This window comes from Cyanistes caeruleus, chromosome Z (genome assembly GCF_971803275.1).
Source record: "Cyanistes caeruleus chromosome Z, bCyaCae1.hap1.1, whole genome shotgun sequence".
In the NCBI taxonomy this organism is placed as follows: Eukaryota; Metazoa; Chordata; class Aves; order Passeriformes; family Paridae; genus Cyanistes; species Cyanistes caeruleus.
The window spans coordinates 54265612-54281890 of NC_141732.1; the positions used below are offsets into that span (position 1 = coordinate 54265612).

General features: G+C 44.1%; 1 protein-coding gene across 2 annotated transcripts; it reads right to left on the bottom strand.

The window, feature by feature from the left end:
* Positions 1–1577: 1577 nt before the first annotated feature.
* VLDLR (very low density lipoprotein receptor) lies at positions 1578–16162 on the bottom strand. Of its 2 annotated transcripts, XM_086867956.1 has the most exons (19): positions 15945–16162; positions 11833–11952; positions 10756–10878; positions 9770–9892; positions 8069–8440; positions 7840–7962; positions 7634–7756; positions 7056–7175; positions 6853–6978; positions 6305–6476; positions 5792–6016; positions 5519–5637; positions 5002–5141; positions 4746–4887; positions 4286–4432; positions 3271–3360; positions 2800–2877; positions 2525–2694; positions 1578–2225 (listed from the first exon to the last, which is right to left on the bottom strand). In XM_086867956.1, exons 1-19 carry the CDS (start codon positions 16156–16158, stop codon positions 2190–2192), a joined length of 2763 nt encoding a protein of 920 aa, XP_086724082.1. In that variant the 5' UTR covers positions 16159–16162; the 3' UTR covers positions 1578–2189. The 2 variants fall into 2 exon arrangements, with proteins under 2 accessions (XP_086724082.1, XP_086724083.1); XM_086867957.1 differs by lacking the exon at positions 3271–3360.
* Positions 16163–16279: the final 117 nt, after the last annotated feature.

Sequence of the window (16279 nt, forward strand, 5' to 3'; positions counted from 1 at the left end):
AGGGGCAGGAAAGAATAAACCTAGTGAGACTAAAAACCAAACAACATTTGCAAATAAGTACAGGCTATCTTATATAATCTCCTGCTACTGCCTGATATTCCACACTTCCCCCTCCTGTCATATGAAGCCATGGGAGTTTTATCTGGTAAAGTGTTAAGTCCCCTTTAGAGTACAGGAACAAATTTGGTTTGTCAAGCCACTATACTTTGTTCAGCACATTGCAGTAAAGTCAGAAAACTTTACTCCAGTTCCTAGAGCCCACAGTGTCTGTAAAAACTACCTCAGGTTCCCAAAATAGACTTAAGTTGCTACCTCAAATAAATATTAACCTCGGGAAGAAATGTCTTTTACTTACTGGTCTCTCCTTATACCATTTGGTATGATACTGGTAAGAGCAACAAACATCAGCAAAAAAGTAGAGCTGCTCTGTACAAAGACTGAGTAGGCAGAGCATTTTGCCCGTAATTAGCTGCCATGTGAATTTATAATCAACCATCTGACTGAGAATTATGTTTGAACACAAATACTTCAGAGTATCCAGAGTTAGAAGTCTAACTGAAAAAGCAGAATTCTACCCCATAACTAACAAACCTCACATATTAGGCAGCTATGAAAGGCACTTTATCCCAAAAAATACATGGTAAAATAGATACAGTATTGCTAGCCAGAAACTTTAGAGGCCCCCTTACATACTAATCTTTGCAACACAATTTAGTCCACATGAGTTCCAGATATCTTAAATGCCTGCAGTCAAGAGTTGCCAGATATAGATGGTTAGAAGCTTCAACTCACCGAACAGTGTTGAACTTGCTAGAAACAACTTATTTTAAATCTGCACAAGTTGGCAGCTGTCCTCATCTGCTAATAACTGAGTCAACAGTACAAGAAGACCATTAAGAGAACAGACCCCAGCTGTAACTGCAATGAAAACAGGCATTAGAAGCAAGCCTAGGAACTGATCCAAGTTCTGACTTGATGATTTTTGTTCTTATTATTTCAGAGACATTGACTGAGAATGATTTAACATGTCATCACTAAAGCACAACCAAGAAGTTATTGCTTCTTCCAAACTACATCTTACACTTGAAACTGCATCCCTCCCCACCATAAGCAATTTTTTCTTACCTTGAAGGGGGAAGGACTAGCATGAGTCAAGTAGCATGTCATACTACAGAAGTCATGGGGAGTAATTGCCAGCAGCCTGACACTGCAAGGACCCACACTCACCTGTCAGACCATGCTCTGACCCATCTCCATTTCACATGTCTGCCAATGCTGCCTTTCAAAACCTTGCAGTAGCAGTTGAGTAATTTTAGCCAGCATCAGTCCTAACTTAGAAGATCAGCCAGGCTCCTCCTTGTGATAGGAGACTCACTCTGTCCATTACTCTGCGTAGACTATCAGTCTCAAGAACAAACATGCCACCTGGCAAGTGTCTTAGCTGCCTAGAATGCTGCTGAAATAAGTGAAGAAATACTTCATGATCTGGCTAGCAGTGGTAGTGCAGCCTACTAAGGCTTTCAACTTAGGAGATACATCCTTTTACTTCGATGCTAACATAATAATCAGGAACAATATTTCAACTGCTTGACTCATTTTATTTTTATCCCCTTGGCTGCATTTGAGTTTTACAGTGGTTTCTTAAAGATCATTCATTCTTGTAGGCCTCTAAGAGGTAATGGACAAGATTGAAACAATCATACATATAAAATTACTTTTGTTTACAAATTTTTGGCAATCATAGTAACCCGTTTTTTCCTATTGCCATTGCCCCAATCAATGAAAAAGAGTGTGTACAATAATTTACATCTGAAGTATCTCAAAGTGCTTGATAGTGATTTTCCAATAGTTATTTACAAGTGGCCTATAGACATATGTACAGGTGTTACAAGTTGTGGCTGGAATATGGCTTTCTATGGAAAGTGCTTTATATTTGGTCAGTGATGTTACTGACTAACCAACCCAAGGGTTACTGATAAAACTGTAACCGCTAACAGCTGAATTGTTGTGGACAGGTATTTACAGAGTTGTTAAGCTGTAGAAAATAACTATTTACACAAGTGTTCCATAAATACAGAAAGTATCTTCTTTCTTCCAAGAACGGAGGAAGTCCTTCAGCCACAAACCTGGTTACTATCCCCAAAGAACATAAGACACAAGTAAACTGAAAGTGATTGCTGATCCAGTGCTCACGCCATATCATCATCTGTGCTGACAACAGATATCTGTAAAAAAATAAGTACAAGTTGGCTACAGTTGCATTAATAAAAGACATAAGGCAACACACGTCATGGCTAATTCTGCAGGCTAGTGACCACATTCAGCACGGATTTCTCCAAGCCAGGTACAGACACTAGTTACCTACCACAACTTTAACCCTGATTATAGGTAAAGCTGTCAGACGATTCAGCCCAGGAGCTTTCAAAAGCAGAGACCTCTCCTAAACTCAACTCAGATATCCTTTGGCAGTCTAAGTATTAACCTGGAGTCTCAGGCGTAACAGGTTAATAATAGGTTTACTTACTGCAGGGTAGGTGTGTCCTACTGAACCACTGTGTCTTCCAATATCAATTGTGAGGTCCTCTTCGGTAGTTTTTAGGTAGACTGGATTATCAAAATTCATGCTTTTCATGTTCTTGTGCTGCCAGTTGCGCCACATGAAGTAGCCAGCTGCTGCAGCCATCATCAGCAATACTACAGGAAGACAGATTGCAAAAACAGAGTAGAGTCAGGTCAAGCTCCTAAGAGTGGCTTGTCCTACCACATGGGGTCCCAAAAGCTAGTAAATGTTGTACTCACCAGCAGGAAGAATGATCCAAGCTGCTGATGTTCTTCCAGCTGCTGCTACTTCAGAGGTTGTACCACTAGTGTTGAATCCTGCGTGAGAATTTGACGCAGTGAGTTTGCGTACTGACAGGCAGGCAGGCTGTCATATGCAAGCATTCCCCAAACCCAGAAGCTCCTATTTGATTAGCTTCTCAGTAGCACACTGCTAGAACAGCCTAACATGCTTCATCCTGTATTAGTTGGAAGCTTTCTTTATTGCTTGCCTTCTCTGAGCACTCCTGGGATTTCATGGAACCCACAGGTTCCACATTGTCCTATGTGAACTAAATCTATTTAACACATGCTCCAGCTGTTACACTACACAAATGATCTGGCCTGTGTTCTCTACTCGCATGCAAAGGAGAAAACTTCCAAGTAGGCTAGTTGGTCAGTTTGCATTTAATTTCTCTAATGTTTAGCAGTGTGAGTTATTGGGACCAGTACCTCCAGGAACTAGTCCAACAGTTGGAGATTTTTCTGTTGTGCTGGTATCTTTAGCCTCAGTGTAAGCCACAGTTGTTCCAGTACCTGAAACTAATTATAGATCAAGAACTAATTATAGATCAGTTAATCCTGAAGTTCTGCAATGGCTTTGCTATGAGAGCCATGGTAGTGAAGGTTTAGCAGATGACAAAAATGATCATGCAGCTTGTTAGCGTCACTGGGAACACTGACATTAACTATTTCACTAGCACACCCTCAGCAGAGAGTTCTTAATGGTAAGTAGTTCCAAGAACAAGGCCGGACAGCTAATGAGAAAATAATTACAGGTATTTAAAGTCACAACAGTTGTAAGCCATCCCACCTCTCACAAAAGGTTTTCTGAATAAGGTTTTAGTTTTACAAGTTTACTGGTTAGGTACAACCCTTGATACCCATATCAACCTTTTAGAGCAGCCAAGGGAGGCCAGCATCCTTGCATTTAGCGCTCTGTGGCAGTCAGAATCAACATGCAATATAGTCAGTGGCACCTTGGAGTTTCTAGTTCCACTCTACTGGACAAAGCAAGCTTGCTGCATAGTCAGTGCTGACAACAGTAGCACAGCAGCAAGTTCATCTGGACCGAAAAAGAGGTAAAAACCTCCTTGGATAGCAACATTAGCTAATCACCTTTTGAACACTCTATTTTTTATGTACAGCCATGACAGTTTATACTCCTGTTTTATAAGAGGCCGAGTATGTTTTGGTCTTGTGCTTGCTGTCTGCAGAAAGTCATGGAGGTACAAGGCCCTATTGCAAATGATGATGATGCAGAAGTAAAGCGTGGACTTTAAACAGCAGACTCTGAGGGCCATATTAATGCATAAGATTTCCCCCCCATCCAAGATTAATAACATCAGATTAATTTTAGCAAAGCTGTCAGCCTATAGTACTGTATTTCCTTCCCACTAACAGGTTCAATACTCTCCAACTCTTTTCCCCATTCATCATGGGAAAGATCCTAGTTGTGTTACAGTACCTGTACATCTCAGACCATCCTCCTGCAAGAAGTACCCAGCAGGACATGCACACGTGTACTTTGGAGAATGTTCATTTATCTGAGGAGCAGGAAGGCACAGGTAGCTACACCCTCCATTTGCCATGTTCTCTTCACACCAGTTCCTACCTGTTGGTACAGCAATTAAGGAGTGAAATAGAGTGAGCCTTCACGCTCCAGGTCTGCAGCAGAACTATTTGCTCAGCAATTGTTTTAGTAGAATTACTCGTCCCAGCTGGTTATAGATTTCTATCTGCTCTGCCCAAGAAAGGGCAATTGCAACTAGACCTCTCAAACCCCATGGGGCTGCCTGTGTTAGAAGCTCCAAGCAGAAGTAGAAATGGACAGCTATACAGTAAAGGGATACCACTTGCCACCATCCAGGCAGGGCAGACTTCCTACAAGTATACACTGCCTTAACTATAGATTGTATTGAAATTACCTGAAGGCTGAACAAGTTCATGATACACAATGATGTCCTGTGCGTCATTGAGGTTGTTCACTAGGGTGACCAACTCGGTTCCAGTAAATTTGTTGGCACCATAGACTGCCTCATTCTCTCCGTCAATCCAGTACACACGGTCCTAGAAGACAATGTCATTGCATCCCATCACCTCCATGATACCATCAGCCCTATCATTTCCTGCCACATACCAGCAAGAGGATCTTTGACAATGACTATAGGAAGTCATTCTTACCTCAAAGATGGTTAGAGCAAGAGGATGAGGAAGGAACATATGTGATTTCAGCACAATTCTACGATCCTGGCCATTCAAGTCCACACTTGACAGCATGTGCAATTTAGAATCAAGCCAGTACAGGCGGCTTTTTACAAGATCTAGGAGGGGGAAAACACCAAATATATTTAGTGTCCACATGGAGGAAACCTCCAAAACTTGCTGCAAGAATTAAAACACCCACAGGTTTGAGAATGGTGGCAGTGCTGCCCTACTTTCTTACCACTCCAGGATACAGAGGGCTGCTGCCGTGATGCCTATGTGGCCTGTGCCTCAACTACAATATAGAGCAGTTCAGGGAAAGTTACTATTTCAGTATCTGAGAAGTGCTGATGCTTGTTGCAATGCCTTCAGGCATACAGAAGGTTCCCTTTCTCAGAAGCTGAAAATAGTTCTCTGAAGAATGACCTTGGCTTTTGTAGCAAAAAAATTGCTAAAGCTCCAGAATACCTCTGGCACAGAGACAAGTTCAACATACCTAGAGCAATTCCATTAGGCCATTGGATTTCTGTTGTCACAAGCTGCTGTCTGTCAAATCCATTCATTCCTGCTTTTTCAATTTTTGCTGGCTCACCCCAGTCTGACCAGTACATAAAGCTGTGAAGCAGAATTTATGTTGTATGATGCACTATAGTACTGTGTAGTATCACTCTTTATTACGACCAATAACTAACAAAGGCTACCTAAGTCAGTTATCAGAACATGTAGTTGGTAGGTCCGCTCTTTTAAAAGAACCTGGACAAATACTCACCCGGAGATAGGATCTACAGCAATAGAAGCTGGCTCTCTCAGCTCAGAGAGAAACAAAACCTTTCTTTTTGTGCCATCTAGGGTAGCCACTGAAATGGTCTTGGCAGTTGAATCAGACCAGTAGATGTTCTTATAAACCCAGTCAACAGCAATTCCTGCAGGGCTGTGTATGTTGTCCAGGATTCTGATGTGAGTTCCAACTTTATCACGGGTATCAATAGAAGCACTGGAATGCAAGAATTACTCACTTTCAACCACTTCCTCCACAGATACTATCCCTTGGCACACCACAGCAAATACTGCCAAGTTTTCAGGCAGAAGGTGCATGTGGGACTTTCCACAGAGTGCCTTTTGTACAAACGTAGCAGCAGTTACTAGGAACTTGCATCAGCTGTACTTTGTCTTTAGGCCACCAGGAATCTAGTTTTCATTACCAGAGATTAGGGAAATAGCTTGGGTAAAACATTGGATGGTTTAGGGAAGTACACCAGGTTAAGAAGCTAAGCCTATTTACCTGAAGATTGCTTTTTGGCTGAAGTCTGCCCAGTAAAGTTTTTCCTCAGCAATATCGGCATCTAGAGCTATAGAGTTTCTTAGCTGTTCTACAAGCTGAATGTATTCTTTTCTCTCAAGGCCAATCTTCCTGATGTCCCGGCGGTTGGTGAAAATTAGACTTGGTTCTTTCCCTGTGAAAAGAGTTTAAGTGTTATCTGTACTTCTAGATATTCAGTCACATACTTTTCTTTTACAAAAAGTTTTAAGTCATCCTGTTTAGTATTTGCCATTCCACACTTGGTAGCAGATACTGACAGAGGTCTTGGCTGTACCATAACTCATCCTTTTCTCCCTGCACAACTTGATGGGGAGGATTCTCCTGCCCAGGGAGCAGATACAAGCAGTTTACGCAAGTCAGCTTTAAGAATGGTATCATGGCATCATTCAAAGTGTTAGTAGTGATCAGTAACACCACAACAGCTAGTGTAAAAGCCACAGTACTATAAAGTGCATCACGTGCTCACTCGTTTTAAAGTGGGGATATAAAAACCTTAGGTCAACACTCACCAACTGCCTTGCACACCCCAGTAGCAAGATCCATCTGATAGCCACGGCTACATTCACATTTATAGCCCCCTTTCAGGTTGATACAGATCTGACTACAGATACCAGGGTTCTGACATTCATCAATATCTGTAAAAACAAAAATTTCATTTATGTTCACTTCTATTATCGTTAGTAGAGTCTATGTTAAACTACTAGATACTTGCCTCCACAGGTTCTCCTGTCCAAAAGCTCAAACCCAGCTGGACAGTCACATTCATAGCCAATAATAAGATCTCTGCAGATATGAGAGCATCCACCATTGTTCACCAGACATTCATTTACGTCTAGAAGAGAGAATTGGCCACTTCTGAGAAGGCATGCATGTTTAGTCTTACAGCCTTAGCCATGAAACATTTCACCAGGTACACATCCATTTCCTAACAATGTCTGCCACATCTGATAAACTGTTCTGGCACTTGAAGTCATATGCAAGAGAACCACCTGAAAGTCACATACACTCAGCTATCAGCACCTTCTGAGTGTTACAAGCAGGCAGCAATAAAGATCGAGGCTCCTGAAGTTTCAGTGTTTCTCACGCATTCAAGTGCCTTCTTGGCTACAGAGAAATCATCCTATCAGCCAGTTTGGCTACGATAAAATGACCCTATTAACTAGCCTGGTCTCAGTTGTAAGTTTGTCACCAAGAAGTGCCAATGGGCATTCCAGCTGACATCTGACAACTCAGAAGCTATATCCAAGTATATCTAGTAGTCAACATTGTGCAAAGAGTTTATTCACTTACTACACTCCTTGAGGGGCTCATCACTCCAGTCCTTGCAGTCTCTCTGCTGGTTACACACTTTATTGATATCTATGCATTCTCCACTTCTGCACTTGAATTTGCCAGGTCCAGCGCACTGAATAACTGACATAATGAAGATAGTAAGGGTGATTGCAAGCTTCAACAGATATTCTGCAAAGACTATTCTTGCTCAGTTCCACACTTACCATTGTTACAATTTGCTTCATCTGTGCCATCAAGACAATCTCTCACACCATTGCACTGCCTACTCCCATGGATGCAGTTTCCATCTTCACATCTGAACTGATCTGGTCTGCAGGTCCGAGAAGCTGAGGACACAGCCATTAGAGACTTTTACTCCTGAGATTTACTGAAGCAAAGGAAATGAAAGAGGAGTCAAGCAGTACCTCCTAGAGAAGGAACAAGTGAACTTACGGCAATTGATTTCATCACTTCCATCCTTGCAGTCAGGATCTCCATCACAGCGCCACTTTTTGTGGATACATTCACCTGAGCCACACTGTACCTCACTGGCAGAGCACTTCACAGAAAGTGCAGGCTGACGGCCACATTGCTCTAGAGACTCATCTGAGTGGTCAGAGCAGTCAGCATCATTATCACACACCCAGCTGAGTGGGATGCAGGTTGAGCTCTTGCATTGGAACTCATGAACTCCACAGGTAGGAGGTGCACACTCCAGCTCATCACTACCATCACTGCAGTCATCTTGACCATTGCAGACAAAGCTCTTGGAAATACATTGCCCACTGCTGCATGTGAAGTCTGCTGGACTACAAGTCACATTGCCTGGGGTAATGGGAGTAAGAGAAATTTGCACATTATCACAAGAAGGCTGACTTTTGTGTTAAGGCATTGTTTTTTTGCAGCTGTTAGCTGACAGAAGATCAGCATCCTGTATAAGGCAATAGGGAAGCTTAAATGACCACCTACAGGACATTTGGGTTCCATAGACCAGCCTCTTTGCCATTGGACATTGTAAATCCAATCTGATAGGCATCAGATTTGAATTACCGAGTGAAAATAACCTTCTGAAGTAGCTAGGTTGTCCTGCTCTTCAGACTGCAAGTCTTTCAGAGAACAGGGTCTAACCCTGTGAATCAAAGACAGAAGGTAGAAGAATTGCTAACTCAAGAGTACAGACTAAGATTAAGGTAGTCTGATGGTCAGCATGTACTGCAGTTTGAAATGAAAGTGTTCTGAGCTGGTCCTCAGGACAGCAGTGGCCCGTTTGCCTGGACCAGCGGGGATACTAAATTAAGATCTTGCCCGAGGTGATCCCATGGTTAAGCACATGCATGCAATTTATGTCAGTACAAATTATGCTGGTTTAATAGCAATGTAGCTAACAGCTCAATATGCCTAGGCTCATAGTTTTATCAGCTTCATTAGAAACACTGTCTGTAGATTCACTTGTAGATAAAGGCCTTAGCTTGCTGAGTAAGTTGGCAACTCCACAGACACATAGCAAAAGTCTGGAGATCTGAGTCTTATAAGGCCACCCAGGTAAGGTGGTTCTAATGGAACCCAGCCCTGTGGCTTTGGTTACAGGAAATATTTTTCAGGACACCTCAGAAAACTCATATATATGCAAATTCTTTTGAATAAGCCAGGAATTCTGCACTCTAATGCTGCACGTGGCAGCTCTACTTGTGTACCAGCCTGAAGGTTCTTCCCCCTTGCAACTCAAAACACCAGAAATCCAGCTTCACAGATATTTCAGGATAGGCCTATAAAGTAGATCAGCTATGCCCTTAGAAGAGAGTTCTAAGTAGAAGTAGAGAAGTTGCTACTCTTCTTTTAGGAGACAATTTGTTAATGTAAGCAGGAATTTCAGAAATTCTCCAGAGAACAAGTTCTGACAGTTGGCTTGCCGGGTGACTAAGCCTACCTATGGCTACTGCCAAAATTGGCAAAGAAAGACACACATTAAAAAGTTTACATTATTGTAGCTCTTAACTTAGCAGGATAGAGGAGTGTTAGAAAAAGTTTGCTTTAAGTATCTGCAAAACAAGATGAATGTACGAGAGATATTGGTACTATCAAAAATTCATCTCCCCAGCTAGCTCCTTTCCAGATAAGTCAATTTCAAATAACAGCCACGATTTCCCTCCTTACCACAATTCTGTTCATCTTCTTCACTGTCACAGTCTTTTTCACCATCACATTTCCAGGACACCGGGATACACTGAGTTGACTGAGGACCACAGCTGATTTCATTTACCCGGCATGTTCTTGTATCTATTGGAAAAAAAGCTTAAGTTCAATCTAAGGGCTACTGATCTTGGGTTTCAGCATTTGTGCTGAAAACTGAGACTGAAGGGCTTCAGGTCTGGAAAAAGTTGCAGTTATTTAGATGTCTACATGATGTCTGTATAAATTGATGGAAAAGGCTATACTATTCTGTAGTGTTTAGTTAAAAAAGATGTTTCCAGTTCCTAAGAGGTAAGTATTTTAAGGGAACCTTTGTTGTGGTAGCTTTTTGACTGCACTCCAGTTATACTACAGCAGCTTGAGCTACAACAAGTAGTAGTAGGGAGGAGTAATGCCAAAGTGCACTACAACTTGGAGCTGAAGTATTTCCCACTGTGGATCCTATTGATACAGGAAAATTACATTTCCTGGATTTATATTGCTTGATGAGTTATGATACTTCAGACCAGAGTTGCTAATCCTGGGACCTCACTGTCAAGCCTCTGCACTACTGCTTCCCACACTCAACATGTAGTCAGATACTCAGTCCCTATGTTAGCTTTGGTAGTATTGGGACTGCAATTGCCAAGTAGCTGCCTTGGAGAACAGTAATCACTTGGACAAGCCACACTGATGGTCAGGCCTGCCATGCTCTACTTGCTGCTTCTGACTGTGAGCAAAACCTGGTACTTGCACTTACCAGTACAAGTGCAAGACTGCCCACTCAGTTCTGCATCTTCTTAAGCAGTGAAATGTCTCCTCAAGACCCTGACAAGGCCAAGCACTTAGGAAGGTGCTCCCCAAGACAAGTTCATCCTTGTTTTAGGAGGAGAGCCAGACTGCAAGCAGGCAAAAAGTCAAACTGCTCCTCCTCACAGGCCTGGGGACACCACCACGCCAGGTTCACTTACGGCACAGTTCGGAACTCTCATCAGACCCATCCTCACAGTCCGGATCCCCATCACACTGCCATCTGTTAGGCACACATTGGCCACTGAGGCACACAAAATCAGATTCGGCACATGTTTTCTTCACTGCAAGGGAGAAAAAGACACTTGTTTAGAGACCAGAGCTTAGCTTATTTATTGCTAACAGGGATCAGCTTTGTGGCCCTAGAAAGTTATTCAATATCCTTGGTTCATGGATGCCTGGTGTTGTCCCCCACCAACCCAGTAAACAGTGCTGCTGAACACTTCCTACAGAGTTATTCTGTGCACAGAGAAACATTTATATTAATCCAATCAGGCACTGAAGGACCTCTGTTGCTAAAGAGACTAAGCAGGTTAGTCTATATTAGCTGCTGCTTTGAACAGACTTGAGTTAAAATAAGATCTATTGATATTAATATTTAGGTTTTGAACTCTGAGTTTATAGTCAGGGCATTTGATTTGTCATTACAGAAGCATGGTACTATGTAACTCTAGGGTAATAGTTTAGATCTGCTTAAAGAGACTGGCCCTTCAACCATACCAGTGATGGATATAGAGCATGCTTTGCCTGGTCTCCAAGTAAATCTAGTCATCTATCTTGGCTTCTATGTCTGCTTAAAGCAAGGGCTGGCAGCCAAAGCTAGACTTAATGTTTATAGGAGACACAGCAGAATCACTTGCACATATAAAACAGGACTTTTAACCATGGAATAGCCAACAGCAGAGCGCTAATGGCAAACATTTTCTATTATGTATTCAAGAAACAACTGAGAACAGGCTTTTATTCTGTTCCTGTCAGTCATCACTCTCACAAGTGAAGAATTTTGGTCACAAGCTTTGTCTCAGCTGCCAATTTCAGGAGAGTTAGATAACACTCAGGAAAATTCAATTGCCTCAGATGGATACAAGGAATCAGAAGTGGTTATTCTAAGGAATTTGTCTTTGAAGTCTGACTGCCAGAAGTGCTGGATGGGACAAGCATCTCTCCAGCTATCCAGAGTTAAGTCCCCACTTCCAATTAGCACGCACTACTACAGAGGTATTGTATTGATTACTTACCACAAGCACTTTCATCACTGCCATCTGAACAGTCTTCATCACCATCACATTTCCAGATTTGAGGAATACAACGTCCATTACCACAGGCAAACTGGGATTCTTCACATTTTGCTCTTGCACCTTCAATGAAAAAAAGAACCTAAGCCTTGATACTGTCAAGCAATATCTTTTCACTTTCCCCACTGACCAAGAAGCTACGCAGCCTAATAAAGAGCATAACATCAACATGAAACCAGATCTGAGCTCCAAATTTTGCAATCACCTTATTCAATCATGAAAGTAGAGCCAAAAGCTTTCCTTCACAATACAAGTGCAGAGTTTAAGCACCACAACCGTCCACCTGCTAAACAGCAGCAACCAGTCTCAGTGCTACTTTTACTGTTTTCTTCTTCAAGACAGGGTGAAGACTTGAAAAATGTGTGCCCACAATTACTTCTGCTGCCTTGCATCTAGCATCGCATTCTCAAAACTCTTCAAACTTTAAGCAAACTGGGTTTGAATTTGATTAATGCCAAGCTGGATTAGCATTTCAATGCTCTGCTGCTAACACATTACAGCAGAATCCCCAAGACATCTCTAAAGGTAGCTTAGATAACTGCTTTGTAGCTGAGCAAGTTTTCATGCTTTATGTTACTCCTCAAACAGTGGCACCCAGAGATTCTTATACACTAATAAGAAGTGTGATGTTAAGAGAGCAAAGTAATTTAGCACTTCCTTCTGGAAGAAAGTCCATTGTTTCACAACTGGTAAATCTTGATTTGTTAGTACACTTGAGTAAGGTACTGCTTTCTGCAGGATCCTTAGAGTGCATTTTCCAGAATATCTTCAGCTCTATAACTGTATGACCCCATCGCTCAAGGGAATATGCCTTGTCTTGGAAACCCTGTTATAACTGTCACTAAAAGCAGCAGCCTGCATCTTCAGCAGCTAAGCCAGAGCTGTTCCACTTAATGCACGCAGGCAAGTGTGTAAGATTGTGCATCAGCATTGGCTGCACATGCCTAAAGCACGATGCAAGACTCCTGATTCTTCTTGGTTTGTCGCATCATTTAGTGAGGGTTCTTTGTCCTGGCGTTCCAGAGCTCAAAGGACACCAAATTTTAGTAATTATTTTCTATTTTATATCCTCTCTGTATGACATGCAAAACACAAGACACTTTCCAAGCAGAAGGAAGGTACTCAGCCATTTTACATTATATTGGCTAGCCACCACACATGAGGTACTCACAAATGCTGGACACTATAATCAAGAATAACATAAGAGCAATTCTATCTGCTGAATATCTTCTATAAATCCATGATCAAGATGTGAAACAGCATCTTACTGAGTTCTGCTAATGTTTAGTAGCCTTACTGGAGAAGTAAAGCAGTAACCCAGTTGTTAGAACAGCTAGCAACATTTTTCATGGCAAGTGTGTTCAAAAAGCATCAAAAATCAGAACACCAGCTCTTGTGTATACTGTTTCCATTCCCCTGTTTCCTTTTCTGGCTGGGAATTACACCAGCATGTGCTTTTCTAACAGCGTGGTTTTGTAAAGCTACTACTATTGCTTGGTCATGGTCTGTCAATCATTTGGCTTTCCTTGTGCAAGACAACACACCGCAGACACCTAAGAGTAGGAGTAGATGCCACAATTAGAAACTTGTTCTAAACCTAATACCTTGCTGTCCAGAAACCTCCAGAAGAAGGTTAGAGTTGTGAGCACTGGTCATGTATTTCAGGTTTTACTGTACTACTACATAAAATATGCAACAACTGATTCCTGCTAGTTTTGGGACTTTCTCATCTAGGCGCTCAGAGTGAGAACAGTCAACCTGCCCAAAATAGCGTACAGAGATATTAGCTAAGCCTGCCTCTAAGGAGACCCCAAAATAACTCCATGGTCCTCAGTTAATCTATTTCAAGCTAGAATAACCAGAGAAGGCTTGCTAAGACTGCCTAGTGCATTGTAACTTACAAATGAAACATCATTTTGACCAAATGCTACAGGGAAGCTACACACAAACTGAAACTGTAACTGAAACCACAGAGCTTGGAGTAACTTTACAATTACAAACGAGCTGTAACTTTACAATTACAAACGTAACAACCAGACATGGCTTCTGCAGCGGACACCAAGTGAAATGTCAGAGCAAGTACTTTTAGCCCACAAATAAGTAAAAAAATAGACAAGACCTAACTCCGACACAGGTGCACAAAGGTAAAGGTCAGCATCTGCTACTGCTCCTGAAGATGTCTGTCAGACTCTAACAACCACTTGAAATGAGCTCCAGTTAAGATGGCTACTTACAGTCAGTAACTCTGATCCCCTGTTTTACACCTTCTATGTCATGTAACCATTTAGTTAGATTAGATACTACCGGTCTAATTCACTGCTATTTGAAGCAATGGAGTCATACCAAGTTGCAGTTTCAGTCACTAGACACCTAATGATTTTTGGATCAGCATCAATTAGCTACTAATACAAAGCCTCCCTTTAGGTGCTTTTAACAGAGTAGAAGCACCTCCACACATTTTCTCTTTATTTGGAATACGTCAGAGCCTGTGATTGTTAAGATATTATTTTACTGTTCCCTAGGTAACTGCTTACTAGAAGTTGGCCCATATGCAGCAATGGGTGTGGGGTGAAGGAGCACAGTTAGACTGACTACCCAAGTTAAACTACCTTTCTCTATATCTCAGCTATCACTGTTAGTCTCAGCCCCTTAAGCAAGTTGCCAGATTACTTGTCTGGGCAGCTTCAAACATGTGACACTTGTGTACTGTCATCTGACACCAAGTCCCAGAAAAGCTTCCAACCGTGATTGGGAAACATTGTGAGAGCTCACACAGAGCTTAGCTTAGCTTAGACTTCTCGCAGACCCTGGCAATTGCAACTACTAGCAGAAGAGATCTTATGGGGGCACTAACTCAAATTGAAGGAACAATCAGAATAACTTGGCTAGCTAGCCTACTAATCACCCTCCACTTCGTATCTCTTGTGGCGATTCCTGAGCACAGGACAGTAGCAGCTTCACTGCCAGCCAGCTTGGTCCTTCATTCCACAGCTGTTTAACCACGTCTGTTGTGGACTAGGCATGGGAGTAACCTACGTGACTGGGAGATGAGAGGTGACTAGGCAGACATTTCTTCTCTCCCTCTTTGTATGGGGACTGGATACAAGCAACAACATGCTGGCAGGGGTCGACCCGACATACCTGGTGTCCGAACTATTCCACGCTGTTATAGGAAACACCGCCAAGATCAGACACTTAGGCCTTTAGAACAATAGTCAGGAGATTTAAGAGCCATACGACAATGCAGACCTCAACTGACCACCTCCTACCTGGGAGAGCAGGCTGCAGCTCAGCTTCTCAAGGAAGAAAGGAGGCAGACAAATGATTATTACCTCAGCTTAAGAGTAAAATATTTTCAAATGACCATCCAACTGGCTCAGTGTGCAGGACCCCTGCCAATAGGGGCAACAGCTTGTACGCCGGGAGGCAGCCCCGGAGCTGGCCACGAGCAGCGCCACTGGCGAGCGCAGAGCCAGCCCCGGCAGGACTCAGCCTGGCCACCAGGTGGAGATCCCTCACGCTGGCTACGCCGGACCCTGAACTAGAGCCATGCCAACACCGCTGGGTAACACAAAGCCTAAGTTGTACCGCAGTTTGACAGCACCTTTAGCGCCGCGAGTTTCTCAAGCGCTTCTCTTTCCCCCCCAACAACAGAGCCCCAATCCTTCCCGACCCTCCGCGTTAGCCCCAGCCCTCAGACCCTCCCCCTTAGCATCGATCAGGAAGCCGGGCTCCTCCCGCAGCAGGCGGCTGGCTCCCGGGGCTCGGTCCCCCCTCACAGCTCCCGCCGCCCGGGGCCCCGGGGGAAAGGCGGTGCCTGGCCCGGCTCGGGGGGCGGCGGGGCCGGCGCGGCGGCAGCGCCCCCTGCTCACCCGGGAGCCGGGGCCCGCCCCGCTCCCCCTGGGACAGCGGGCCGGCAGCCCGAAAGAGCGGGAGAAAATAACGAGAGCGAGGCAAAACGACAGGGTGGTAGGAGAGGAAATCGCCGCGGCGGGCAGCGGCGGGAGGTGCCCCGGCGATGCGCGCCCCAGCCCGCTCCCCAGCCCCGCACTCACCGTCGGCGGCGGCGCGCAGGCAGCCGAGGGCGAGCAGCAGCAGCAGCGCCCAGCAGCGGGGGACCGCCCGCCGCCCCGCGCTGCGTCTGTCGGCTGAGGCGCTCGGGTCTCCGTGCTGCCGGTCCAGCCACATCGCCGCGCCGGGGACGGGGTGCGCGGGCAGGCAGGAGCTGCGGGCGGAGAGCCGAGGAGCAGAGGCGGCAGCCGGAGACATGCACGAGGGGGGAAGGCCGTCCCCGCGGCGCTCTTATAGCAGCCGCCCGGCCGCCCTGCGCGCCCGCTGGTGACTCACGGCGCCGCGAAGGGCCCCGGTTGGCTCCCGCCAGCGCCGCCCG

Excerpts from the sequence above, each read along its gene's own strand:
- VLDLR (XM_086867956.1), bottom strand. The coding sequence starts at position 16,158 with ATGTCTCCGGCTGCCGCCTCTGCTCCTCGGCTCTCCGCCCGCAGCTCC. Across the intron at positions 4,888-5,001 it reads TTGCTCTAACCATCTTTGAG|GACCGTGTGTACTGGATTGA; the intron begins GTAAGAATGACT and ends ATTGTCTTCTAG. Across the intron at positions 2,695-2,799 it reads TTGGATCATTCTTCCTGCTG|TATTGCTGATGATGGCTGCA; the intron begins GTGAGTACAACA and ends GTCTTCCTGTAG.